Raw genomic sequence first — 27465 nt, 5'->3', positions numbered from 1 at the left:
AGGCGCCCAACATTGGTGTTTCTTAGAGTTATGTTCTTAGCCCTCTTTTCTTTCTTTCTTTTTTTTTTAGATTTTATTTATTTATTTGACAGACAGAAATCACAAGTAGGCAGAGAGGCAGATAGAGGGGGGGAAGCAGGCTCCCCACTGAGCAGAAAGCCCGATGCAGGCCTCGATCCCAGGACTCTGAGATCACGACCTGAGCTGAAGGCAGAGGCTTTAAACCACTGAGCCACCCAGGCGCCCAGCCCTATTTTCTTTTTAATATTTCATTCATTTATTTATTTTAAAGATTTTATTTATTTATTTGACACAGAGAGAGAGCACAAACGGGGGAGTAGCAGGCGGAGGGAGAAGCAGACTCCCCGCTGAGTGGAGAGCCCAACGTGGGGCTCGATCCCAGGTCGCCGTGATCATAACCCAAGCCTACGGCAAACATTCAACCGACTGAGCCACCTAGGTGACCTGCACTTGTATGTCCTTAAACTGAATTCCTCTTTACAGTGAAGTTTGCTTCTCTCTGTATCACTTCTCCTAATGGCACCACCATGCTCCTGTAGTTGCTCACTTTTCTTCAGGATTCCTGCAATGGTTCCCAGGCTAATCATCCTCTGCTACAAAGACTGACCTTCTGAAAATGCAAATTAGACCATACTTTAATAAATACTTAAAATACTTTTAAAATTCCTCCTCATCTTTTTTTTTTTTTAAGATTTTATTTATTTGACAGAGAGAGACACAGCAAGAGAGGGAACACAAGCAAAGGGAATGGGAGAGGGAGAAGCAGGCTTTCTGCTAAGCAGGGAGCCGGATGCAAGGGTGAACCCAGGACTCTGGGATCATGACCTGAGCTGAAGGTAGGCGCTTAATGATGAGCCACCCAGGCACCCCTAAAAGTTCCTTATCATCTTAAGATCCTTTATTATCTGGTCCCACTCTTCCCTTGCCTCTTACCTCCAAACACACCTCGGGATTCCTTATGTCCTTGCCTCACTGAACTTGAATTTTCTTGTATGGTTGTGCTTTGGTGCATGTCATTCCCTCTGTTTAAAATGTCCTTCCTTCCCACTTGTCCTGTTGGCTAACTCCTGACCCACTTCATATATTATGCCCTCCACCCCAACCTTCTTCCACCTCTCCTGTGTATACCTCTGTAGCATAATATGCAGACATCTGTCGTGGGTATTAACATACTGTATGGTCATTGTGTGGTTTGTGATAATGTATTCTGCTACCTCTTCCACTAGACCATGAGTCCTGTGAAGGTAGGAAAGTTGTCTTTCACTTCAGTGTCCCAAAAACTTAGTATGTCCTATAACAAGAGTATAAGAAATGTTCATTGAGCCAGTAAATGAACACATAAAAAATGGAGAATGGATAGGAAGAGATGGCTGAAGAGTAGAAAGGAAGAGAATCAAGAGCAAATATAGAAAGATAGTTTTGGAAAGAAAGTCCTAAATGTCTCTCTCTAGGACAAGAGAAAAGAAGGAAAGGGATAGTTAGAAGCAGATCAGTTTGAGGTGAAGGGTAAGAGATCGAAGGAGTCCATCTTGGACAGTTTCTAATTTCCCCTTAACGCAGTAGGAAAGGCATAGCTCTTTTCTGGAAGACTTGCATGTGTGTGAAGTTTTGTAACAGCTTCTTTGAATCTCACCTTTCACACCTGCAAAACACATGATTCTATTCCGTAAAGCTCATCTCTTACAAAGAGCTCTTTGGGTCTTGAGCTCTTTAGATATGTAGCAATAAACCTAGTGATGATCATTACTTAAGTATGACTTTAAATCCATGCAGGTGAAACCTGCTCAATTCCAAAGCCTCTCCCATTTGATCAGCCCTTTTCATTCTTTCTATGTATTGTCAATGTTGCAGTTCCTAGAACTGGAGACATTACTTGCCTCCAAATTACTCTGAAAAAATTCGCTAGACATAACATTACCAAGTGATTTCTTTTTCTTCCATTCCTTCCTTCCTTCCTTATTCCCTTCCTTTTTTCCTTCCTTCCTCCCTCCCTTCCTTCCTTTCTCTTTTACAAAAGAGAGAAAAAGGATAATATTATCCTCTAACTAAGATGTCTAGCTTTTTTGAGTCATGCTTAAAGTCTAACTAAATGGTCTAAAATTGGTTTAGGATTCCTTTCAGGCACCAATGCCAACTTAGGCTAACAGGACCAGAGTTCAGTTGATATAAATTAGAACAAAATTTTATCCATAGTCGGGATGGAAAATCTAGGTGAGGATTAAGGTCATGGCCAAGGTACAAAAGGGGGAGGAAGTCTGAGTTAATTATAACCTAGGTTCTGCAGTCCTAATTCCAGGAAGCTGTCCCTTAGCTAGGTGGACAACTTGTTGATTGAAGAATATTCTCAGAGGAACTAGATGCTATAGCTCCTCATTCTAAGATGAATTTCCACAAGTGAAGGTGTTAGTATTGAAAGACTAGAACTTATTGTCAGTTGAAGAAGCCCTTTGAGTAATGAACATTTTGGTTATTTTCTCTTCAGCAATCATGACTGGCCTGGAAGATTTCCCAATGGTTATCTTTCTCAGGGCCAGCTGGGTAAGGTTGCTTTGACATATTCTTGAATCTATATTACAATGCACTCATTGTGTTCAGTTGTTTATTCCTAGACACTTTTGGTAGATAACTAAAGTAAAAAACCAAAACCCCCAAAACCCAGGAGAATACGACCATCATTGTACCAGGCAAAGATCTTATGATCTCTGAAGCACAATGCAAGCCTGAATTAAAAGCTACATTTATTTTTCTTAAAGATTTTATTTATGGGGTGCCTGGGTGTCTCTGCCTTCTGCTGGGGTCATGATCTCAGGGTCCTGGGATCCAGCCCTGTGTTGGGTTCCCTGCTCCCTGGCAAGTCTGCTTCTCCCTCTCCCTCTGCCCCTCTTCCCCTAGTTTGTACTCTCTCTCTCTCACTTGCTTTCTCTCAAATAAATAAAATCTTGAGACACACACACACACACACACACACACACACACACTGCACCTTGTTTGCACACCATGAGCGAGGGGAGGGGCAGAGAGAGAGAGGGAATCTTAAGCCGGCTCTTCTCTGAGTGTGGGGCCCTACCTGCTCGATCCCATCACCCGAGCCGAAATCAAGGTTCAGATGCTCAACCGACTGAGCCATCCAGGTGCCCCTAAAAACTACATTTATTAATGTCTCTCATATGTGAACTCATCTGAGCTTATATCAAGTTCAAAAACTGAGAACGTCCTTTGAAACATTATGGGTAGAGAATGGGTGATTAATTATGATCACTGGTTCATTTAACTCTTAAGATGTTTAGGATTAGGTTTTAGCCTCTCCTCTTTCACCTTATCCTCATCTCTATTTTTTTTTTAAAGATTTTATCTTATTTATTTTTTTAAGATTTTATTTGTTTATTTGACAGACAGAGACTACAAGTAGGCGGAGAGGCAGGCAGAGAGAGAGAGAGAGAGAGAGGAGGAAGCAGGCTCCCCGCCGAGCAGAGAGCCGGATGTGGGGCTCCATCCCAGGACCCTGAGATCATAACCTGAGTGGAAGGCAGAGGCCCCAACCCACTGAGCCACCCAGGTGCCCCAAGATTTTATTTATTTGACAGAGAGAGAGAGAGAACACAAGCAGGGGGAGTGAGGGAGGGAGAAGCAGGATTCCTGCTGAGCAGGGAGCCCGATGCGGGGCTCGGGGCTTGATCCCAGGACTCTGGAATCAGGATGTGAGCTGAAGACAGAAGCTTAATGACTGAGCCACTCAGGCGCCCCACTCTTCTCTATTTTGAGCCTTATTCACCCCTAGCCAATCCTATTGCTTAAGACCCAGGAAAAATCATGTCCGAGGCTCCGATGCAAATTATACGTTAGGAATCATCCTAGATTCCTGCTAGAGTTTAACTGGCATGTCTTACACATGGGTTAGAGGTCAGATTTCAGTAATTTTCTAAATAAAAGCATCAAATCAAATCATCACCTTGCCCACCCCTGCCCCTCACAGTGCAAAAAGCAACCCCAGCATAGGGAGGATGTGGTTAGAGTTAGGAAACCAGGAATCAAGTCTTACATTCCAATCCTCTGCCCCTGACTCACTCACCTCTGGCAAAGGCTTCTACTTCATCTCATTTTTGCAGGCGGAAAGTGAGGAGAATAACATTTCATTTCAAATCTTCTAGACCGGGTGACTTCTGTTAACCTGCAAGAGGTCTTGGCTGTCACAGAGAGGGACAAATAAAGAAAACGTGTAGTGACAGATACTGTCTTAAGAGAGATGAGAGATGGGTTTTGTCTCCCATTTGTGTTTTTTGCACCGATAAGTGTGCGAGGCTTTATTGAGTCTTCATCGGCGGATTTCTTCTGGGATGGAGAGTCAGATGGAGATGGTAGAGCAAACGAAGTCAAGGGTCCCAGATCAAGGGCCATTTGGCTGCGGTATATTAGCCCCAGTGCCATGGGGGTGAGATCTGGAGCCTTGGGTGAAGTGGGTAATAGTTTCCTCCATGTCGTAGTAACACGGGCATCACGTAATAAAGTCTTTCTACTAGCATAGTCAAGGCAGACAAAACCCTCATAGGGTCCAAGTTCAAGCAGGGATGATCGAAACACCACTTCTGACTTAACAAGTATTTGGCTGATATCGTTTGTTTGTTTAACCAATCCTGGGCTTACGTGGCTTTCATTCCTTTCCTCCACCTGAAGGTCACTAAAATTGGGAACTAATTTCCTATCATCACCTTAGAACTCACTGTTATCTCAGAACTATATTTATTCACTTGTTCTATTAAGTTCCCTACCCCCCTGAGACCCGGAGTGTGGTGACATCAAGGTAAAAATGCAGGCTGTCCTTAGGGAAAACAATAGGTATTTTAACAAGCAGGCTATAATTCAAAACCGCACAACAGTGTTTTAATTGCTTCTGGATCTGACAATACTGGAATGCGTTAAAACTCAGAGCTTCTAAAGATCACCTTCCCTACTTTGCGTAAGGATCCAACATGTAATTCTTATAAAAACCCATCCAGAGTTTGCATGTGTAAGTCCACGGAGTAACAATGTGGGGTTATAAGCTGCATATGCTGTGCTTCTTTCAGTTCTGCTAAGGATATAAATCCTGAAATGCAGGCTTGGCAAAGACAGGAGTTAAGATGGTCAGTTCCTTAGGAATTTCTGGGATTTTCAGATTTCAAGAGAGGTCTTCTATAAAAGATCTGCTGCCCATGGGCTCATTCTTCTCTCCCAGGCCTTATGCGAAGGCAACTCTGCACTCTCACCTTGTACAGGAAAGGGCTGTTAATCAGGGATCCCCATCTCTGCTTCAGAGTGAGAGGCTGAGCTGCGGGAGTGACTCAGCGGGCATCAGCTCTCCCTCTCCAGCAGCCCAGCCTGCAGGCCTCCAGGAAACAAGTCCCCCAGGCCTGCATCTCCCTTTGTGGCAAACTGCCACCAAACTCTGCTGCGTGTCAACACCGTACCAAACACGGTAAGGACAGTTTGCTGTTTCATTGTTTGAAAACCTACTCTATGCAAGCCAGAGAGATGATGTGATAGGCTAGGGTTACCAAGGTGAGGTAGATCTTGTACCTTCCTTAAAAAGCTTACAGTTTAGTAAGGGAAAGAAACAAATGTAAATGTATCATTAGAGTACAATGACAGGTGTTAGCAGAGGCCCAACGGGAGGGCCAAAGGAAGCAGCCTGGGAAAATCCGGAGACTTCTCCAGGTGGAACAGGGCTGTGCTGGGTCCACAGAGCCAGGGTAAAGGCAGAGGGAAGAGCAGTTTGGAAAGGCATGGAATCACTAACGGGTGGTTTATTCATCACATCTGTACTGAGTGGCTTCTATGTGCTTGGAGCTTGGAATGTATCAGTGAACAAAACATCTATTTTTTTTCATTTTATTTTATTCATTTATTTGTCAGGGAGAGAGAGAGAGAGAGCGAGAGCACATGTCCCTGCCCATGCCAGGGGAGCCGGAGCAGGAGCGGCAGGCAGAGGGAGAAGCAGGCTTCCCGCTGAGAAAGGAGACATAGGCAGGGCTGGATCTAGCAGGGCTCGATCCAAGGACCCTGGGATCATGACCCGAGCTGAAGGCAGATGTTTAACTGACTGAGCCACCCAGTCATCCCAAAAAACAGATTTTAAAAATTTCTGCCTTTGGGGGCCTTGCATTTATTTTAGTAAGGTAAAACAATTAAACAAAAAACATCATAAATCAGTAAATCACACAAAATGTTAGAAGTTGATTTTGGGAAATTGGGATGGGTGGGGTGGGCGGTGTGTGTGTGTGTGAAAAAATAAGTATTTGGAGAGAGGTTTCTTGGAATGATAATTAGGGTGGTTGGGGAAACCCAAGTGAAAAACCCGGAATGAAGGGAGGGACCGCCCTGGGCATGAGTCCGGGAGGAGCAGTTCAATCCTAGGGGCCAGCAAGGGCTGAGGTGGGTGGCACGGTTGAAGAAGAGGAAGGAAATCCAGGAGAAGAAAGGGAGGGCAAGAGTGAGGGAAGGTGAGGAGGTCAGATACGAAATAGAAAGCCAGATCTTGTTGGGCCTTGTAGTCTACTGTAAAGATTCTAGCTTTGGAATTTGAGTGAGGTGAGAGCCACTGAAGGGTTCTGAGCAGAGGACTGACGTGGTCTGACTTACATTTTGATGGGATCGCTCTGAACGGCCTGAAGAATAGACTATAGACCTTAGACAGGCAAGCTTGGAAGCAGGAGGCCAGTCAAGAGATCATTCCAGCAATCCCGGTGAGAGATGGTAGTGCCTTGGTGTTAGCAAGGGAGTTGGTTAAAAAAAAAAAAGGTTCAGATTCCGGATACATTTTGAAGGTGGAACCCGCAGGACTTCTTGATGGATTGATTTAGATATGAGACTAGTAGTCGAGGATGACTCTATGTTTAGCTTGAGCAACTGGAAGGATCGAGTTGCCAACAGCGGAGAGGGAGAAAACTGTGGAATGGGTTTCTGGTGGGGAAGAAAATCAAGAGTTGGATTTTGGACATGTTAAATCTGAGATGTCGATTAAGGGAGTGCAGGAGGCGTACCTGGGTGGTTTAGTCTATGAAGCCTCTGCCTTCGGCTCAGGTTGGAAACCCTCATCTGGCTTCCCTGCTCACTGGGGAGTCTGCTTCTCCCTCTCCCCTCTCCCCCACCCTCATGATCTCTCTCTCTCATATAAATAAATTAAATATTAAAGAAAAAAAAAAAGAAGTGAAGGTTGTGGAGATACCAAAGGGGCAGTTGCATCTATGTTTAGAGTTCCAGGGAGAGGTGGGACCTAGAGATAAATTTGAGAGTCATCGGTGCGTAGATGTTATTTAAAACCACACGGAATGAGATCATCCATGGAATGAGTACAGAGAGAGAAGGACTGAGCCTTATCTCTGATATTCCAAAGATACTGAAGCCGGAGGAAGGAGGAACTGGAAGAGGAATCTGAGAAGTGAAGAAAAGGAAGGCAGAAGGAAGGCCGCAGGAAAGCTGGGGAAGTCAAGTGTGTCGTAGTAAATGGGAAGAGATGTTCAGAGGCGTCAAACACTGCGGAAAAGTTCCCGTAAAATGAGGATTGAGAATGGACTCTTGCATTTCTTGTGTAAGGAGAGTGGTTCCAGTAAAGTGGTAGGAATGAGCACCTGACTGGAGTTTGTTCAAGAGAGAACAGGAGTTGGGGACAGTAAGTGAATATTTGTAACTTTTAATCTTTTTTTAAAGGATTTTATTTATTTGACAGAGACAGAGACGGGGAGAGAATGAATACAAGCAGGGGGAGTGGGGGAGGGAGAGGGAGAAGAGGGTGAAGAAGGCTTCCTGCTGAGCAAGGAGCCTGAGGCGGGGCTCCATCCCAGGATCCCCAGGATCCCCAGATCACAACCTAAGCCGAAGGCAGATGCTTAACAACTGAGCCCCCCCAGGCTCATACTGGTAACTTTTTAAAAAATTTTATTTTATTTCTATTTTTTAAAAAAAATTTATTTATTTATTTGACAGAGATCACGAGTAGGCAGAGAGGCAGGCAGAGAGAGAGAGGGGGAAGCAGGCTCCCTGTCGAGCAGAGAGCCCTATGTGGGGCTCGATCCTAGGACCCCAGATCATGACCTGAGCTGAAGGCAGAGGCCCAACCCACTGAGCCACCCAGGTGCCCCTATTATTATTATTTTTTAAGATTTTATTTACTTATTTGAGAGAGAAGAGAGGAGAGGGCCAGAGGGGGGAGGGAGAGAACCCCAGACAGATTCTGCCATTGAGTCTGACGTGGGGTCCGACTTGGGGCTTGGTCTCACAACCCTGAGATGGCAACCTGAGCCAAAACCAAGAGTTGGATGCTTAACTGACCACCACCCTGGTGCCCCGAGTATTGGTAACTTTTGAGGTGTTTTACTGCAAAAGGGAGCTGGTTTAGTAAAAGATGGGCTAGGTAATAGCATGTGTACACACTCATAGGAACAACAGAGTACGGAAGAAAATTAATTATGTAGGAAAAGGGAGAAATCACAAAGACACAAAGTGGAAGGAATGGCTTTAAAAAAGAGAAAGAGGGGGTGACTGGTTGGCTCAGTCCATGGAGCATGTGGGTTGTGATCTTGGAGTTGTGAGTTTTAGCCCCACATGGGGTATACAGATTATTTGAAAATAAAATCTTAAAATAAAAAGGAGCATGAACAACCCAGTATAGGCAAGAGGGAGCATACACATGAGTGCAGATAGTAGAGAGTAGATGAAGGCAATGAAAGTTCTCCAATTTCTTCAATTTTCTTAGTAAAATAGGAGGAAAGGTCATCTGTGGACAGCAATAATCATGGGTTGAAGAAATAAAGTATGCTTGTCAGGTAGTATTAAATGCTTTCTTAAGGTTCTGTAAAGGAATTTCTATTCTTACAGTGAGACTAGCCAAACTTCGTTGTTCTCTCCCGCTACACCAGTGCAAGGGCAGAGCACGTAGACTTAGCCGAGGATGTGGTTTGGCAAATGAGCACAACAAAGGGAGTGAGAGGCAAGGATGTTGGGGGTATATTCACGGGGGTGATCGTGACTGACCAGCAGAAGCTGGTAGGTGAGGAAGGAAAGAAGGACATCAGGATGGTGAGGGAGATGGTAGCACCCATTTATCAGTGGTCACAGTGATTCCAAATTAATGTATGAGGGGAAATGGGCTGGCAAGACATAGGCAGAGAGAGGGATGCATGAAATTCAAACTATGGAGTGGTTGAAAAGACTGGTAATGACTTGGGAATGAGTGCCCAAGGAAGGGGAAAGATCTAATCAATGGACTTTAACAGGAATCAAGAGGCTAGTTTGTTGGATCATTTGTGTCAGTGGTTTTCAAACTTTAGCCTGTGTCAGAATTACACGAAGAGCCAATAAAAACACAGATATCCTACCCCCAGAGTTTCTAGGTCTGAGTCTGAGAATTTTTTTTTTTTAAAGATTTTATTTATTTATTTGACAGAGACAGAGCAAGCGAGAGCAGGAACACAAGCAGAGGGAGTGGAAGAGGGAAAGCAGGCTTCCCGTTGAGCATGGAGCCCAAAGTGGGGCTCGATCCCAGGACCCTGGGATCCTGACCTGAGCTGAAGGCAGATGCTTAACGACTGAACCACCCAGGTGCTGCTGAGCCTGAGAATGTTCATTTCTAAGTTTCCTAGTGATGTTGCTGCTGCTATGGTCCAGGGACCACACTTTGAAAGCTACTGATCGATGTGTATGTTGAAACTGCCAATTATTAAGATGTAAGTAGTTCTGTAGAATGACAGTGAGCAGGGAGAGAAAAACTGTCAAGAAATAAAGAATGGGGTGCCTGGGTGGCTCAGTCAGTTCAGTGTCCGTCTTCAGCTCAGGTCATGATCCCAGAGTCCTGGGATCAAGTCCCACATCAGGTTCCCTGCTCAGTGGGGAGCCTGCTTCTCCCTCTGCCTCTGCCTCCTGCTCCCCCTGCTTGTGTGCGTGCTCTACCAAACGAATGAATAAAATCTTAAAGAAAGAATGGTTGGGGTGCCTGGGTGGCTCAGTTGGTAAAAGCGTCCAACTCTTGGTTTTGGCTCAGGTCATGGTTTGGGGGGTCGTGAGATAGAGCCCTGACAGGGAGTGGGACCCTGCTTTCAGTAGGGAGTCTGCTTGAAGATTTTCTACCTCTGCCGTACCCTACTCCCTGCTAATGTGCGTGCTCTCTCTCAAATAAATAAGATCTTTAAAAAAAAAAACCTTAAAAAAAATGAAATAATTATTTGATGGCTGATGAGCTGCAACCGTTAGGGATAGTCGAGCAATCATGTGATTAAAAGCTGGCTTTTATGGGGACTGATTGGAAACTGGGGGGCTGAAGCAGAAGCTGGTAGCAGCATGAGATTAAAACAAAGCTACAGGGACGCCTGGCTGGCTCAGCTGGTTGGACGACTGCCTTCGGATCAGGCCATGATCCCGGAGTTCACAGATCAAGTCCCGCATCCGGCTCCCAGCTCCACAGGGAGTCTGCTTCTCCCTCTGACCTTCTCCTCGTTCATGATCTCTCATTGTCTCTTTCTCAAATAAATAAACAAAATCTTAAAAAAACCCCACAAAAACAAAGCTACAGGCTTCATGGCAATGTTTTGTTGTGGTAGGTTCACAGGTCGGTGAGTTCCTGCTAAGGGACTCTGGTGGAAATGCTGCTGTAGTTACCTTGAGTGATCACAATTGGACGAGTTCATTTCTGGTAGAAGTTAAAACTATACTACTTAGAAAATACTAAGTCTCACAAAGCTGGATATCACTTTACTTGAGATTAGGTGGGATGATATCTGATGGGACAATAAAGCTTAAGTAGCTTGGTAGTAGGGCAGATAAGCCTGAGAACAGACAGAACAGTAATACAGAATGGAATTGTGGAAATGCCACACAGGGAGGTTTCCAAGGTGGTCAGGGCATAGATGACAACATGGGGTCATTACCTGGGCCCAGTTTGGGGTGCCACTTACTACTCATGGGGTCCTAGCCAAGTCATTTAATGTTTCTGTTGAATTTCCTGTCAAATGGGCATGTCATTGATGCCACATTACTCAGGGGAAAGTCAAGGATGAAATAAGTCAGTGCACATGGTTTGAAGATGTGAAATGCTATACAAACATGATGAAAGTAAATTGCATTGAACTGTCCTTAGAAATGAGAGCAGAAGACACTTAGGAATGTAATAAAGGAGTGGAAAAGAAAGGAGAAACTGTTATCCAAGGAAAGCGTGAGGTGCATAGAACAAAGAATTAAGTGTGCAGTGTGGACAGTTTCACATTCAATGTGATCCCTCATAAAAAAGGGTCTAATATTTATTTTTAGAAGATTTTATTTGAGAGAGAAAGCAAGCTCAAGCAGGGGGATGGGCAGAGGGAAAGGGAGAAGCAGGTTCCCCACTGAGCAGGGAGCCCTGTGACAGGCTCAATCCCAGAACTCTGGGATCATGACCTGAAGGCTCTGGTATTTATTGACATTAATGTGGAGAAACTTTTTTACATAGTTGTTTCCTCAGAAATCCTACCTTTAGACCATAGTTGCTGACATACATGAGTAATAGGCTTAACTTGAGCAGCTGTCCTCTCCCCTCTTTGTTGTCACCTTGTGCTAACAATGTCTGGGCTTCTACATAGTGAGCAAAGGTGGGGGGGGGGCACCTGTGTTCTCAGATGCACCCTGTGCAGGTTTCTGTCCTGGCTTCTGTTACCTGGAATTGAAATTGCCCGCTGCTGTTAGACCAGACAAACGGAGGGCAGAAATTGTGCCTTGTCAAACTCTTTCTATGGTTTTCCATGCACTGGCCTTAAGATAGCCCAATGCCTGGTATGGCATAAAAGGCACTTCATGATCTGGTCCCCATTCTCCGACCTTACATCACTACTTCTACCTGGAGATTCAGCCAGATGTATGTTCTTTCACAACTTCCAATGTGTCTAATTTCTTCTGACTTGACAGTTTTTTTTTTTAAAAGATTTTATTCGATAGAGAGCAAAAGTGCACAAGCAGGGGGAGCCGTAGAGGCAGAGAGAGAAGCAGGCTCCCTGCTGAGCAGGGAGTCCCATGCAGGGCTCAAACGCAGGACCCTGGGATCATGACCTGAGCCGTAAGGCAGAGGGGTAACGGCCGAGCAAATGAGGCACCACTGACTTAATAGCCTTTACATAGGCTGTTCTACCTGCCCAATGTACCAGGTTCCATTCTTGGCTCTTACTCTTCTGATTCACTTTTGATATTGGTTCCTCGGACAGCCTTCTTTGAACCCCCTTCACAAGTCTGGGTCAGACTCTTTCCAGCATGCCTTTCACTTCCCTCTTTATAGCACTTTTCACATTGTAACTGCACGCTTAATTACCTGTCTCACCGAACACTGAAACAGGTAACATTCAGTCTTATCCATGACGTCTGTCTCTACTCCCTAGCACAGTGCCTGGATTTAGGAGTTACACGAGTATCTGAGGGATGCTGAAGTTGTCTGCTCATGACTCAGCACCCACAAATTCAGTGAAAGCCAGCCTCAATGGCTCTTCACTAGGAGAGAAAAGACTTTTGGGGTTCAGGAGGGCAAAAGGTTAACTGGCTAGTGAGGTGAAGTTGCCACTTTGAGGAGCCCGCTATTTTAACTTAAGAAAATACTGTACATGCACTATTAACCACCACACACTGGAGATGTGCTGATGGCAGAGGAGGAAGCTGCAGTGGAGTGAGTAGTAAATGTTTGAGGACTTTTTGGGGGTGACCAGATGGTTACCAAAAAAATTACATGTCATGAATCAACTAGGCCTTATAGGTTATTAGTGCTAGCTGATCTCATACCTTTAAATTTAATTCTGTTATGAAACTGAGAAACCCCTGAAGATTACTAGGACTGTAGTAGTAATTTTCAGTCTTTTGCTATGCACATTTTAAGTTACCAAATGTCTTTTGAAGAGGTAGTTTCAGTTTTGACCACCTGTGATTACTTCAAGAAGCAGTAAGTTAGGCGTGACTTCATTTCAGAAAAGCAGCAGCCACTGTGGAGACTTTCCTGCTGATCACTTAGGAAAACTTCCCTTGATTAAGCTAAAGCAGTGGTTTTCTAAGTGGATAAATTTGGGACTGACTGGATGAATGTTCAGTACTGTTAAAGGATTAATACTGTACTGTGAGCCATAATGCTTTTCCAGTATGCAGTTAGCTTTTGGTCGTCAGCTGGTAATGCATGTCTTGCCCTGGCTGCAGGAGTTACGATGGATTTAGAAATGTACCAATAGGGATGCCTGGGTGGCTCAGTTGGTTGGACGACTGCCTTCGGCTCAGGTCAGGATCCCGAAGTCCCGGGATCAAGTCCCGCATCAGGCTCCCAGCTCCATGGGGAGTCTGCTTCTCTCTCTGACCTTCTCCTTGCTCATGCTCTCTCTCACTGTCTCTCTCTCAAATAAATATATAAAATCTTTAAAAAAAAAGAAAAAAAGAAAAAAAGAAATGTACCAATAAACCATTCAAAGATGGTAAAATCCCCTGAAAAACCAATGAATGATTAAGTCTCTCCTACATCCTCAATAATAACAGCTCAAGAAGACAGACAGCAAGCATCTGTATTTATTTCAGGACATAATGTACTATTTAGAACAATAGAGAATATGAAATTTTTAACTATTTAAATATCCATAGGGTATTTTATTTTTGTAAGATAGGTTCTAAAAATCATGAACTGAACAGATTAATAATTTAACACACATCAAAATTAGATTTAAAAAGGAGGTGGTGGCTCTTAGTAGCTCTGTCCTGGTGTTAAAGATGGTATAAAGATACTTACTTAGACTACAACGAAGTACTCTAACATTTATAAATGCAGGTGTTATCAAAAGGTCTATCTCTGGGGTGCCTGGGTGGTTCAGTCATTAAGCGTTTGCCTTCAGCTCAGGTCAAAATCCCAGGGTCCTGGGATGGAGCCCCGCATCGGGGTCCCTGTTCTGCAGGAAGCCTATTTCTCCCTCTCCCACTACCCCTGCTTGTGTTCCCTCTCTTGCTGTGTCTGTCAAATAAATAAATAAAATATTAAAAAAAAAATTTCTGTAGCAAAGAGAAACCATCCAAATTTTATTCTTTATATTATGGACATGATTTAACTATATCACTATGGCACGTGGTATTATTATTTTTCTTACTGTAGCAAGTCCTAGTTTTCCCAAGACCTTTTCCCTGACTATTCTGGAAATAAAATAAATTTATCATGTATTTCAAACCTTCAGGTTAGAATGTTATCCTCATAAATGTATTTGCCAGGTTGGTATATTCACATATATCCTTCCCGATTTTAGGCTAAGCAAAGACATGCCCTTAGAGCTGTATTAATGTATTAAAGCAAGACAATCCATCTTATTATCAAGAGAAACTATAATCCTTCCATGTAGTGTGTGACAGAGAAAACACTGATTTTGACACATTATCTTCTTTTATTCAAGTACCAGTCTGATCACACATGGTCCAAGAACCCTCAAATAATAAGCCACATATAAACAGATGTTAAAGATTGGTCTTCAAACATTATAGCCAATGAGGCCACGCTTGCCTATGATCTCGCCGACATAAAACCACATCCACACCTCGGTGGCCACCAAACCATTCAGCAGAGCTTCCTGAAAAAAGCAGTACAAATTTTAATGTACATTGTTTTTCTTATGTATTTAAAAGTACTCTTCCCCAGGATCAAGTAACAGAGAATGTAAGGATGCTATTCATTTAGAGAGCAGTTTTAGCCAAAGTCAAGGTTTACTGATGTTAACTTTGTTCAACTGCTGAGACACTTGAACGTTCAATTATGTAAGGTAAGTAGTCCAGAGCTTATAAATTCTTTCAAAGCATTCTTTAAAGACCTGAACTGACTTAACCCTTTCATTATTAGTTTATGAGACACTTTATGAGCCCTAGAACAACCCACATCCTGGAAATAGCTGACACATTTAGACAGGGCATTCATATGAAAGGATGGCCATAGTAAGGGAAGTCTCTGAAGAGACATTTCTGTCTGGCCAAAGAGAATTCGTTGACAGATGAAGAGCTCTGTCTTCCCCTTTCTTCATTTATTATTTGGTTTAACTCTTTCCAAGTATTCAGTAATGACTCAGTTTCACAGATCAATGTTTTACTGCCCTGAAAAAGCACGCTGTGTGCAAGTGCAACTAAGGATCTTGAAACTCCAGTTGAAGTACTCCTCTAAACAAAACGGGCCTTTCCTTTTAGCACCTGGATGTGAATTTTAATTTTCTCCTTCAAACTAGACCAGAAATACTGGAGGTCTGAAAAACAACTGTATTTTCCAGGATGTAGATTCTAAAGCCAGAAATAATTTAGTTGTTTGGCTCAAACAAGCAAACATAAAATCCAAGTTCCAGTTTTTAATAGTCTTTAGATTTTATCTTAATGCTATTCAGTAACCCTTCATATTACATGATACACTTGCTAGGTTTTGATATTTTTATCTTCATGTAAGTGTTAGTTGCCTGATAGTCCAAGAGACCTTTTGGCTAAACCGGGAGTATTTCCAGGCCTTTGGATTAAAAAAAGTACAAAATCAGCAAAGTAAGCCATCCTATTTTAGTATACTAACCAAAATAGGAGAGGGAAAAGAGTTGCCCAGAAAAAATGATCCTTTCTTTGTTATAAGACTAACAGGAAACAAAGACATATAATAGCTGAATTATTTCAACCCAGATGACAACATTAGAAAGGTAAGTATCCTTCTCAGCAGTCAAGAAAGAGATTATCTTTCATTATGTAGGTTTTAGTCTCACTAGAAAATACATATATTAATCAAAACAATCAGAAAAATCCCAAGGGAAGACATTTTCAGTTACGCACATACGTTTTCATTTAGGCCATAGTTACCTTAACTGTGAGCTGTTTGAAGCTACCAGTTTGGGCACTCTTGACTATTTTTTTCAAGCTCTGAATAGCTGTAGGGATCTCAGCAGGGGTTGGAGGAACCAGCTCAACTTTGGCATAGTGCCAAAATGTAGCCAATCGAGGCTTTGAGTAAGTCACAGCAGCTGGAAAACAAAACAAAACAAAACAAAAAACCAGGATGAACTCACAAGAGACCGAAAGAAGCAGATGTGTGGGCCGGACACAAATATTTATTCATGCATCACATTCATTCACTGCTTGTACCAAATGTGCACCCGGTGTGAAAAAGTCAAAGCTGCTCCCTGGTAACAAGAGGCTTTTAAAGATGCAGAACACCTGTGTCACAGGGAAGTTCAATCAGGCAGGAAGCTGTAAGCACATTCAATTATGCCAGGACTTCACTAGTGGCCAGCCAGTACGGTTACTTCATTTACGAATGGCAAATCTGGTTAACTGTAAAGTTATGAGAAGTTGGATTCAGAAGCAAGAAAACAGAGCAATGTAGCCGTATTTTCTTGGTAGAGCAAGCAGAAAATTTGGAGGGAAAAAGTGTGGAAGGGGAGGGAACGAGCTACCCAGAACAGCATCCTCAAGAATAAGATTAAAACTTGTCAAAGTGTTGGCTACGAATCCAGATGGAATTATACCAATTAGTGCCCATTTCTGGTATCCTCATCAATATGTGAATTAAATCTTTCCTTAACAAAAGCCCAGCTGCTCCTCCTTCAAAACAGTACAAATAATAAAAATAAAACCTACATGTATTGTTCAGAGCAGCCAAACTCAAATCTATTACTCTGGTGAAATTCCTCAAGGTAGTTACTATTTCAGAGAAAAAAAAAATTCTTAATAACCCAAGTAGATGTAAGATTATGGTAGTGATTTCAGCAAGAGAAAGGCACTTAAAAATTTTTTTTAAAAAATATTTTATTTATTTATTTGACAGTAAGAGAGCGCAAGCAGGGGGAGCAACAGAGGGAGACAGAGAAGCAGGTTCCCTGATAAGCAAGAAGTCTAATGCGGGCCTCGATCCCAGGAACCTGGGATCATGACCTAAGCCGAAGGCAGATGCCTAACGGACTGAGTCACCAAGGCATCCCGAGAAAGTAATTTTATAAAAAAAAGTTACAACAAGACAATGTGATAGAAACAGCATACTTGCATGAACATCCCTAAACTGTCTATTATTCAAAGATGGGGACGTGGTGCCTGGGTAGCTCCTGCAGTGAAGTGTCTTTCTTCAGTTCAGATTATGATTCCAGGGCTCTGGAATCCCGCACTGGGCTCCCTACTCAGCGGGGAGTCTGCTTCTCCCTCTGCCCTGCCCTCATGCTTGTGCATGTACTCGCTCTCTAAAATAAATCTTAAACAAAAACAAAAAATTAAAACAAACCCCAAAACACGGTAAAGATGGATTATCCAAGGTTCTTGGTACTTCTATTATTAGCTTCCTGGATTTGGGTATTCACTACTCTTAGAATCAGTATCTGCATCATCCTTTGTGCTCACGGCCATGGGTAAATCTTTAAGGAGACACAAGTTCTACATAGAACTGACAGTGCCTGGAGGATGGGGCTATCATACACATAAAAGGGGGGGCGTCTATCACAGAGTACAAAATCTTGTGTAATTGTCTTTACAGTTATCTTCAACACAGATATTTCATCCTTTAAAAAAACAAACAAACAGTACTTTGGGGCGCCGGGATGGCTCAGTGGGTTAAGCCGCTGCCTTTGGCTCAGGTCATGATCTCAGGGTCCCGGGATCGAGTCCCACTTCGGGCTCTCTGCTCAGCAGGAAGCCTGCTTCCCTCTCTCTCTCTGCCTGCCTCTCTGTCTACCTGTGATCTCTCTCTGTCAAATAAATAAATAAAATATTTAAAAAAAAAAAGTAAACAACAACAACAGTACTTTGTACACAAACACTATACTTTAGTTGGTAAATTTGTTTTTCAGGGAGTACAGGTTAAAAAGTTTCAAACTGCTTTATGTATGTACAAGGGATGAGTAAAACAGATGTAAATGAATGGTGGATGATGGGAGCCAGGTTTCTCACTGTAGGAAAGTTATAAATAGGCAAGAAAAGAAGCAAGAATAAATCCCATAGTACTGGATTAGAGTTGGAGACATTCATATGACCTCACCTGTAGTTCAATATATATACAGATGGGTAGATACAGAAACAATCATGTATATGCATATATACACATGGGTTACCATACACACACACCCTTAAGAGGCCCCAGAAGTGATGACATTCTAGCAGTCTAGTAGCAAGAAAGATATTCATTGCCTAGATCTTAGTTTCAAAGTACGTTGTCCAACAAAAGAAACTAGGACTCCTTGGAAAAATGGTTGATTCTAAGGCTGGGCAGGGAGAATGTAACATGACTTTGAAGGATTTTGTAGTACAAGAAAGGGGGTACTCAATGGGACAGAGATGCCAACGTGAAAGGGTTCTCAATGGCCAAGGCTGCAACAATTTGAACAAAATAAATAACATACTATTGGAGGTAAGAAGGAGGAAATAAATGTACATGAGTCCATACATGACTGATTAAACACACAGGGAAGAACAAATCTTTCTCATAGAATTCCATTTAATTATATGTAAATACTCCTTCCTACAGGAGATGGGATCCCTGTTGTTGGCAGCTGCTCCCTGCCCCCTCAGCACACACCACTGAGAAAACTTAGTTACTTGCTTCTAGGAAACAGATTATGGGAAGGGAAAAAACAGTAACTTTACAGTGAGAAACCTAGCAACACCACCATAACCAAATGATGAAAACTATTTCATCAGTGATGTTACACAGGTATCATGTACATCCTGATATGTGACTATAGCATGTGGCACCCCAAAAGAATTGATTTTTAAGTAATCTCTACGTGGAGCTTCACTTTTGTAATATTCTTTCTCAAAATCCATAGCTTGACTAATCTTGAGAAAAATACCAGACAAATCCAGATTGGAGAACTACTTTATAGGACACCTAGATAGGTATCTACAAAAATACTTAAAAAAAAACCAAAAAACAAAAAACAAACAAACTGTCAAAGTCGTGGAAAGTAAGAAAAACTGTCATTAAAATGTTACATGTCAGAGGAATCTAGGGAGATTAACAACTCAATACGATGTGGAATCTGGATGGGCTCCTGGAACAGGAAGAGATTAATGGGAAGACTGGTAAAATCTCAATAATGTCTCAATTTTAGACGTCTCAATTTTAGTAACCATGAAAAAAGAATTAAACTCTTATGACTTCTTTGGGGAAGTCTGATGATAAAGTTACTAATTTCTGTTAGTTTCTTTGTGTCCCCAGGAGAATTAGCAGATATAGTCAGTAATTTTTTTTAAATCTTTTTTATTTTTATTTATTTATTTATTTATTTGACAGTGAGAGATTACAAGTAGGCAGAGAGGCAGGCAGAGAGAAAGAGAGAGAGAGAGAGAGGAGGAAGCAGGCTCCCTGCAGAGCAGAGAGCCCGACGCGGGACTCGATCCCAGGACCCTGAGATCATGACCTGAGCCGAAGGCAGCGGCTTAACCCACTGAGCCACCCAGGCACCCAGTAACTTTTTTTTAAACATAAACTCTCTCTATATATTAAAAAGTAAGTTCTGTGCCGAACATAGGGTTCGAAATCACGACCCAGAGACAGAGTCATGCTCTACAGACTGAGCCACCCAGATGCTCCTATAGTCAGTTTTTTTTTTAAAGATAAGATTATGTATGTATGTATGTATTTGACACAGAGAGAGAGAGAGAGAGACAGAGAGGGAACACAAGCAAGGGTAGACGGAGAGAGCAGGCTGTCTGCCAAGCAGGGAGCTCGATATGGGACTCCATCCCAGGACCCCAGGATCATGACCTGAGCCCAAGGCAGATGCTTAACGACTGAGCCACCCAGGCACCTCCCCCCTCCCCGCCATTTTTTTTTTTTTTAAAGATTTATTTATTTGATACAGAGAGCGCATGGGGGAGAGAGTGCACAAGCTCGGGAGCAGCAGGCAGAGGGAGAGGGAGCAGCAGGCTTCCCCTGAGCAGGCAGATGCCTAACTGACAGCCACCCAGGCACCCGGTTAGTAGGTTTTTTTTTTAAAAAGAATTGATTTTTTTGTTGTTTAAAGATTTTATTTATTTATTTGACACAGAGAGAGCGCGCGCGCGAGAGATCATAAGTAGGCAGAGAGGCAGGCAGAGAGAGGAAGAGAAGCAGGTTTCCTGCTGAGCAGAGAGCCTGATGCAGGGCTCCATCCCAGGACCCTGAGATCATGACCTGAGCTGAAGGCAGAGGCTTTAACCTACTGAGCCACCTGGCGCCCCAAAAGAATTGATTTTTTATTTTATTTTATTTTATTTATTTGAGAGAGAGACAGTGAGAGAGAGAATGAGCGAGGAGAAGGTCAGAGAGCGAAGCAGACTCCCCATGGAGCTGGGAGCCTGATGTGGGACTCGATCCCGGGACTCCAGGATCACGCCCTGAGCGGGAGGCAGTCGCCTAACCAACTGCGCCACCCAGGCGTCCCAAAAGAATTGATTTTTAAATAATCTCTACGTGGAGCTTGAGCCTGCAACCCAAAATCAAGAGTTGCAGGCTCCACTGACTGAGCTAGCCAGGGGTCCCAATTTTTATTAGACATTTAACATTCACATTTAATACACTGAATTATGTTACAAAGCAAAATATATTTCACATTTAACAGCCTGGTCCCAGCTGAGTAGTTCTTTCTGAGTACTTCTGGAAGAATGTTACTTTTAATTCAATAATACAGGAGAGTTTGCTTCTTAGTAAAATTTCCTTTTGGTATTACTCTTCTTTTGCATTTTATTACTAAGTTAGTTTGCAATCCCACCACCTGAAAAATGTGAAAGCCATGCCCCAGGGGAAAAAAAAATTCACCCGAAACTTTAAAAAAAATGTTGCTTCGAATCACCCACAAAAGTCTAAAGGATAAAGCCACAATCCTTCTCTTTTTATTCATGTAAAAAAGTGTAGAGCTCTATCAAAACAAGTACTGTGATGATCTTAGAAACACTGCAAACTTAAGCTCTTTAGGGAAATGTGTAAATTAGTTGACTGTGGGGTTGTGTAGGAGGAGAGGCTCAATAATTGTATTTGGCACCCTAATGCCTTCAATAATCCACTGGCTGCTGATGGGAGCAAAGGAAGAAGATAAATCGATCACAGTAAAATAGGTCCAAAAATATCACATATAGTCAGAAAATTCTTTCCATTCCCATTTCAGAATCAAATTTGAGTGAAAACTATCTAGAGATACGTTCTTCAACCGCTCACTAGAATATAGCACTCCAGAGAAGACGCTCCCCTCATTTTATTTCATCTTACTTTGGAAATAAAATGGAAGAGCTTCCTACCCAGAAGACAACTGCGATATTTCCTGACAGAAGAGGCTACTTCTCAGGGCTGTTGACTATTCAGGGTCGTTCTCAAGTACAGCCAATAAGACATTGGTTTTTTTCAAACTTAAAAGCTCCATGAATATTAACTCTAGAATGATAAAGATTACTGTTCATACACCTCCCTTCCTATGTTTGTGGGAGCAGGGATACTCGTCCACAAAGTCCAATTCCACCTAAAATTTCCATTAGATTAAAGAAGCATTTCATAATCTGGCCAGGACAGAAAGCAAAGTCGACGTTCAAAAAGCATGCCTACCCCTAAAAATGTATGTAGACTTCCAGATACCCTATTTGAGAACCAGACAACCTGGCGCGGCCAAATTTATGGTACTTTCACCTGCCTCTGCCCTCCCTTTCCCTCATTCGGCCGCAGGGCCCTACCCTCCATACCCCCACGCCTCGACATCTAAGGGGGCGTCATGGCGGCAGTGGAGGACGACTCCAGCCTTCCCACACATCCCTCCCCTCCTTCACTGTGGCGGTTAGAATTCCGAACTTCTTGAGTGTACTGAGAGCCCCAGCTGCAGGCCGGGCGGACGGAAAGGCTAGAGGAGTCGCAACCTGGCCCCTGCTCTCCCCCCGAGCCCCCATACCGGCCGTCCCTCCCCAGCTTCCGCGGGGCGCTCGAGGCACCACCGCCCGCGTCGTCCCCTCAGACCCGCCCGCCCCGGCAGTCCGCCGCCGCGCTCACCGTTCACCAGCGCCGGGGCCTTCTCAGCCAGGTTACGGACAAACTGGGCCATGGTTCCAAGTTGGAAGGTCCGTCGTCCGGGACCGCCGCTGAATGTCACCCCCCCACCCGAAGGACCCGTCGCAGGACCCCGTTCCGCTTCCAAGGTCAGGCCTCCTCTTTCCGTGCCGGTCCAAAGTATTTAGGCGTCCTGTTACCACTCCGGAATATAGCTAGCCACATTATTCTCTTCAGCCTCGGAGGAGAAAGAGCAGATGGAAAGGTGAGGTCAGAGAAAACGTGGAGAGCGGTGGGTTTCGGCGGAGGAACAGGCATCTCTTGGGGCAGCCGCTCAAAGAGGGCCGGAAGGCCGGCCCTCGGAGGGCGGGCGCATGCGCTCTGGGCCTCCCATGCCGGCCTTGGCGCGGGCCGGCTCCGGTGTGCGTGAGGTGTTAGCTATTTTCTGAGAAAACGTGGGAAGTTAGGCCTGGAAGGCGTCTGTAAGGTTTTCCTAGGCCAGGACGATCGTCTTATAAAGGCAGACAGCTCAAACGTGGAGAGTTATGGGCAGAGCCGGCGCCACATAACCTGTCATGTGATTCAGTCCTTTGCCTTTCTTCAGCGGATCTTTCCTAGTCCCGATCTCCTCTTCATTTTGTATCGGGATCGGAGTCCAGTCCCTCTAATTCCCTAGTGAGTCGCAAGGAACTATGGAGATGGGAGCAACAAAACATTTACTGAAAGAGGGCCTCCAGTGTGCCAGGCCTTTTGGAATTTAAGAAAGCCTGTGTTAGGCAGTGTCCCCCATTTAAGACTGGGATTGATAAATGGCCACATAGCTAGTGAGGGGCAGAGTTGGGATCTGACACGATTGCAGTGTAAACAGGTAAGAGGCGAATGCAATTAGGAGTGGTGGTGATCTGGAAAGATTTCTATCTAGAGAAGACATAACAGCTCTGTACTTAAGGATTGAAACTTTAATATGACTGGGAGAAAAGATTTATCTAGGGAAGTGGCATTTGATGTGAGAAGCAGAATTATAAGTAATGTACCCTGGAGAAGCCTGAGCAAATCTGATTGATGAAATAGTCAGGTGGAAAGAAAAATTAGGGTTGACATCAAGGAGCCAAGAGCATCGTTTCAATGGCAGTGATTCAGCTGCCAAGTACTCCAGAGAATTCAAATTAAGACTGGGAAAGTTAATTTACCAATATGGAAATATTAGCTACAGCAGTTTCAGAAAATTAGGATAGGAGCCAGAGTATGTCTATAAAGGACTGTAAGTTGGAAAACCAAATAAGGGGTGCTTGTGTGGGTCAGTCCTTAGGCATCTGACGTGATTACACCTCAGGTTATGATCTCAAGAGTTGTGCCCTGAGCCCCCTGTTGGGCCCTGCGCTGGGCTCAGTCTGGGCATGGAGCCTGCTTAAGATTCTTTCCTTCTCCCTCTGTGCCCTCCTCCACTCAATAAGACCAAGTAAGGATGTGGAACTTTAGGTGGACGCTGAATATAGAGAAGGATTGATGAAATATCTGAAGAGACAAGAAAGAAGATTGGGGGGATTAGCCTTGGAACCGTGGGGCCTATTCACAGATGGGATGATGGGAGAGAAATCTGAAAGTGAAAATTCTGAAATCTGTATCTTTCTATTTAAGTGGAAGGCAAGATCTTCTTCAGTGAAGGTCAGAAAGATTGGCGGAAAGGTTCAAGTTTGGATTGGAGCTGAGTTTCTGGACACACAGGGTTGTTGGGCAGTGTTAGCAACCACTGATTTGTGGTCACAGCACTCTAAAGATTGTGTCATTTTTCTCCAACAGTGGTCTACAGCTTGGATACTGGAACAGAGAGGAATGACTGGGTCAATCTAAACTGAGTTCTCACAGGGAAAGGGTAAAGAAACTAGGGGCAAGATAGGGAATGTGGGGGTACCTGGGTGGCTCAATGGGTCATGATCTCAGGGTCCTGGGACCGAGCCCCACATCGGGCTCTCTGTTCAGCGGGGACTCTGCTTTCCCCCTCTCTGCCTACTTGTGATCTCTGTCAAATAAATAAATAAAATATTAAAAAAAAAAAAAAAAAAGACAGGGAATGTGATAGTGAATGATTAAAATGAAAGACCTGGGGTTTAGGCCAGATAAAGAAAAGTGAAGCTGGACGTGAACCGATGAGGAAAAAATATGCCCAAACACTCTTCTGCATAACTCGTGGGTCCAGAAGCCTGGTAAGAGAGGTTAGCTCAGCCAGGCGACCGACATTTGATACCACCTTAAAGAGAAGTGAAGGTCAGAGTCCTCTCAAAATTCCGAGAAACTGCCACTAGCTTTTCATACTGTAATGAAGGAAGTGATAACAAAGGCTGTAAGTCAGGTGTTCATTTATTAAATACAAGCTTTGAACAAACACCCCCAGGCAAGTTTGACAAGAAGTAACCTTCCTGGAATGTTTCAAAGTACAGTTATGTTGATCAAATTTTATTTCAATCAACCTTTTTGTTGTTTTATTTTGTACTTTTTCTTTTTTTTTTTGTCTAGGTTTTCCTGTGTAGCAGTCAGAGCATGTGCATTATTTCCTCACATGACACCAACAGTGCAGCATCAGCCTCTCTGGCTTGTAAAGGCACCCAGTAGACTTATGCTCTGGGCAATGGCTGCTTAGCAACCAGCATCAAAGAAAGTAATGAAGCTTTTGTAGACTGTGATACCAAATAGCAACTGGCACCTTCACCTGCACCATTAAAAAACCTTTAATGTTTGTTTTTACATATCCATTACAAACTATACTAAAAAAAAAACCAACAAACCAAGATTGCTTGATAAAGCCTACTTAAATAATTTTCCAAGTTGAGTTATCACCCTCTTGGTAAGCAATACCAGAGCTGATAAAGAGTCTTCATTTTCCTATCATACTCCAGCAAAGCCAACACGTAAAACTGGGTTTATCAGAAAGTCTGCTCTAATAGATTTAGAGCTGTTTCTGAGTTCCAGGTAACAAAACATCTCTTTAAGCTTCCAAGCGCATATACGCACCATGTTGTACACCAAGATGTTAATTTTTTAGTCTCATTTTTGGGATGTTCTTAAATTACTTCAAGGAAAGAAAAAAGGCACAGAGGACACTTGGTTTCCTTACCAACAGTGGCCTTAAGCTATACACTTGCCTTTGTGATGAGTTTAAAGACACTCAGCAGCATTAATGGTGCCGTAGCCATTCATAAAAAGTTTTAGGAAAAAAAAAAGCTTGCCAGGAAAGGCTTACAATCTGAAGACCACAGAAGTAGAATACAGACAGATACAAGAGGCAGCATAGAGGTTGTTAATTAGAAAGCTGCTGGGAACAGCTGCCTTCTGAAGTTTTGTGCCCATTTTTCCTCCAATTTCCTCCTATAAAACTCTGGTGTTTTCCCCACTTAAAAAAAAAAAATGAAGACATCCCATTAGATTGGGTTTGGAAGATAATTTTAAGTAGACAGAAGCTATTTTATACACAATTCATTCTCAGAAAAGTAAAGGAGGATAATAAATATGAAATGAAGCTCATTTTAAGAAAATAAACAAATCCTGGTAACCCAAGCCTTAAACGCCCAGGTGCACATTGAATTAGTATCTTACATTTCGGCATTTCTAAGAGTCCTAGACTCCTTTTTCATTTTTAAGCACAGCAATAGGCAACATCTACTTTATACCTAGTGTGGGATGCCCTCTGATGTAAGGTTTTCCAAGTGATGCCATCAAAAGCACATTAAGGACTGCTTAGAGCAACTCGTGCTAGGATATTCTAAAACTACCATCTTACTTGAAAGAGGCCATGGTTAAAGATGAAAGTGACCCCTGTTTCTAGATCCTTTCACTTCCCTTGTCACTTACGATAGATACCTTTAGGCTTACAGGGATAGCGACATAATCCATAGGAGGATGTGCCTCACTTAGCATTTGGTAAGCTGTGCAACTGAGTAGGGAGCTGCAAGCTCAACTTGCAAAAGTGGGGCCCATCCACCTACTAACTCTAGGGGGCTATGTGGATATTTAAAACAGCTGTGGGCAAGGTTGTGCTCAAATTCCTACTTTATTAATTGATGACCTAAGGCTGAGTTAGACGCAGCTCTTGGAAGTTAGGTCACAAGCTCAAACAAACATTAACTATATACATGTTATAGTCTCAGAATTTTGTCTCGAGTGTGTCAGTAAACATGGCCACACAATGCATACATCTTACCATGGAAGAGACAATATAAAGTTGTACTCAGTTTACACTAGACCAATATAAAAATGCACATGGTGTCTATATTACTGAAATATATTGTTGATAACAGTGTCTCAAAATGACATCTTTGATGGTTATAATATTTGTTCCCTAACTTTTCCACTCAAGCCTAGTTGTTGTGGCAACAGATTTCCATAAGATAAAGAGGGCCTAACAGCCTTTTTTCTTTAACCTCAGAATTTTCTGAATTATCAAATATTCACGTTTGTCCTACAAATCCTAAAAATATTACGAAGCTAAGTTTTTTGTGGTGATGACAGCCCTATGGGAGAATGTTTGTCCTCCACTGGATCTCTGAGTGATGAGATAATGCAAAATTAAATATTACCAACAGAAATTGCATGAAGATTCCTTTTTGAAAATCTCATCTATTCTATTCGAAAGCCCACTCAAACAAATCAAGGTATCTGCTTTTGTGTGAAAGGTTATTCTGTAATATAGCAGAACTGTAACAAGAAAAGGGCCGACATCCAGGTCATGAAGACCAGTAAATACCTCGATGACACAGGACTTTCTGATGGTGTCACCTGTCACCAAAATACGTGACATCATATACTTAAAAGCTGGGCTCACCAAAGGTATTTGAGCAGTTCTTGACAGAGCAACAGTAAGGTGGCAGGAAGGTTTAATAGTTGAAGTTAATATAACTTAAGGAAGGAAAAGAATGAAGAGTAGGAAGAGAGAACAAAGGGTACAAATGAGCGGTCATTTCTAAACTTCGTGCTGCTATAATCAGCATAATTTCCTGCAAGCCAGGAGAGCACTGTAAAATTCTTAGGAATAAATCTAAATTGTCATAATTTCAGCAAGAGCAGTTCTCTAGTTAAAAACAGAAAGCAAGAAAGAAGGAAAGAAAGAAAGAGAGGAATGGAACCAAAAAGAGAGAAACCACAAACAATTGCTTATCTACATTCTGGGTTTGGTTGTTTTTGGTTTGTTTAGTTCACAGTATTTATTCAAGTTGCTCCTTTTGTTGTTGCTTCCTCTCTGCAAGCCACCGTTGGATTTTTTCTTTTAGTTCTGTGTTTGGCCGGATCTGGTCCATGGTGAGGGGACTACGGTTAAAGGGATCGGTTTGGTCACTGGGACAGAGAGAGAGAAAGGGAAAGTGGTTATTTCTGTAAGCTCAAACCGCCAAAGCCCAAGCTAGAAAAGCGGGCCCATCTCCCTCTGAGAATGAAGCCGGACGTGCTGTAAGTCTGAGTCAGGTGCTGCCTTGAGGTTAGAAAGGAGAGGAGAGAAAGAGTGATTCAGG

At 43.0% G+C, this 27465-nt stretch overlaps 2 protein-coding genes across 2 annotated transcripts in view; both read right to left on the bottom strand.

Annotated features, from left to right (window-relative positions):
- Positions 1-14385: 14385 nt before the first annotated feature.
- On the bottom strand, positions 14386-22153 carry ATP5MG (ATP synthase membrane subunit g). Its single transcript, XM_044257953.1, has 3 exons — positions 21971-22153; positions 15838-15998; positions 14386-14588 (listed from the first exon to the last, which is right to left on the bottom strand). The coding sequence occupies exons 1-3, from the start codon at positions 22020-22022 to the stop codon at positions 14490-14492; spliced, it is 312 nt and encodes a 103-aa protein (XP_044113888.1). The 5' UTR covers positions 22023-22153; the 3' UTR covers positions 14386-14489.
- Positions 22154-24307: 2154 nt separating this feature from the next.
- UBE4A (ubiquitination factor E4A) overlaps positions 24308-27465 on the bottom strand; it is a 41859-nt gene continuing 38701 nt past the window's right edge. Inside the window, exon 20 of the mRNA XM_044257939.1 lies at positions 24308-27292. Within this exon, the coding sequence (XP_044113874.1) occupies positions 27163-27292 (130 nt within the window). The 3' untranslated portion in view covers positions 24308-27162. The remainder of the gene's footprint in view (positions 27293-27465) is intronic.

This window comes from Neovison vison, chromosome 7 (assembly GCF_020171115.1).
Source record: "Neovison vison isolate M4711 chromosome 7, ASM_NN_V1, whole genome shotgun sequence".
Taxonomy (NCBI): domain Eukaryota; kingdom Metazoa; phylum Chordata; class Mammalia; order Carnivora; family Mustelidae; genus Neogale; species Neogale vison.
The sequence above is the reverse complement of the archived record's forward strand: the minus strand, read 5'-3'. Positions and strand labels throughout refer to the sequence as shown.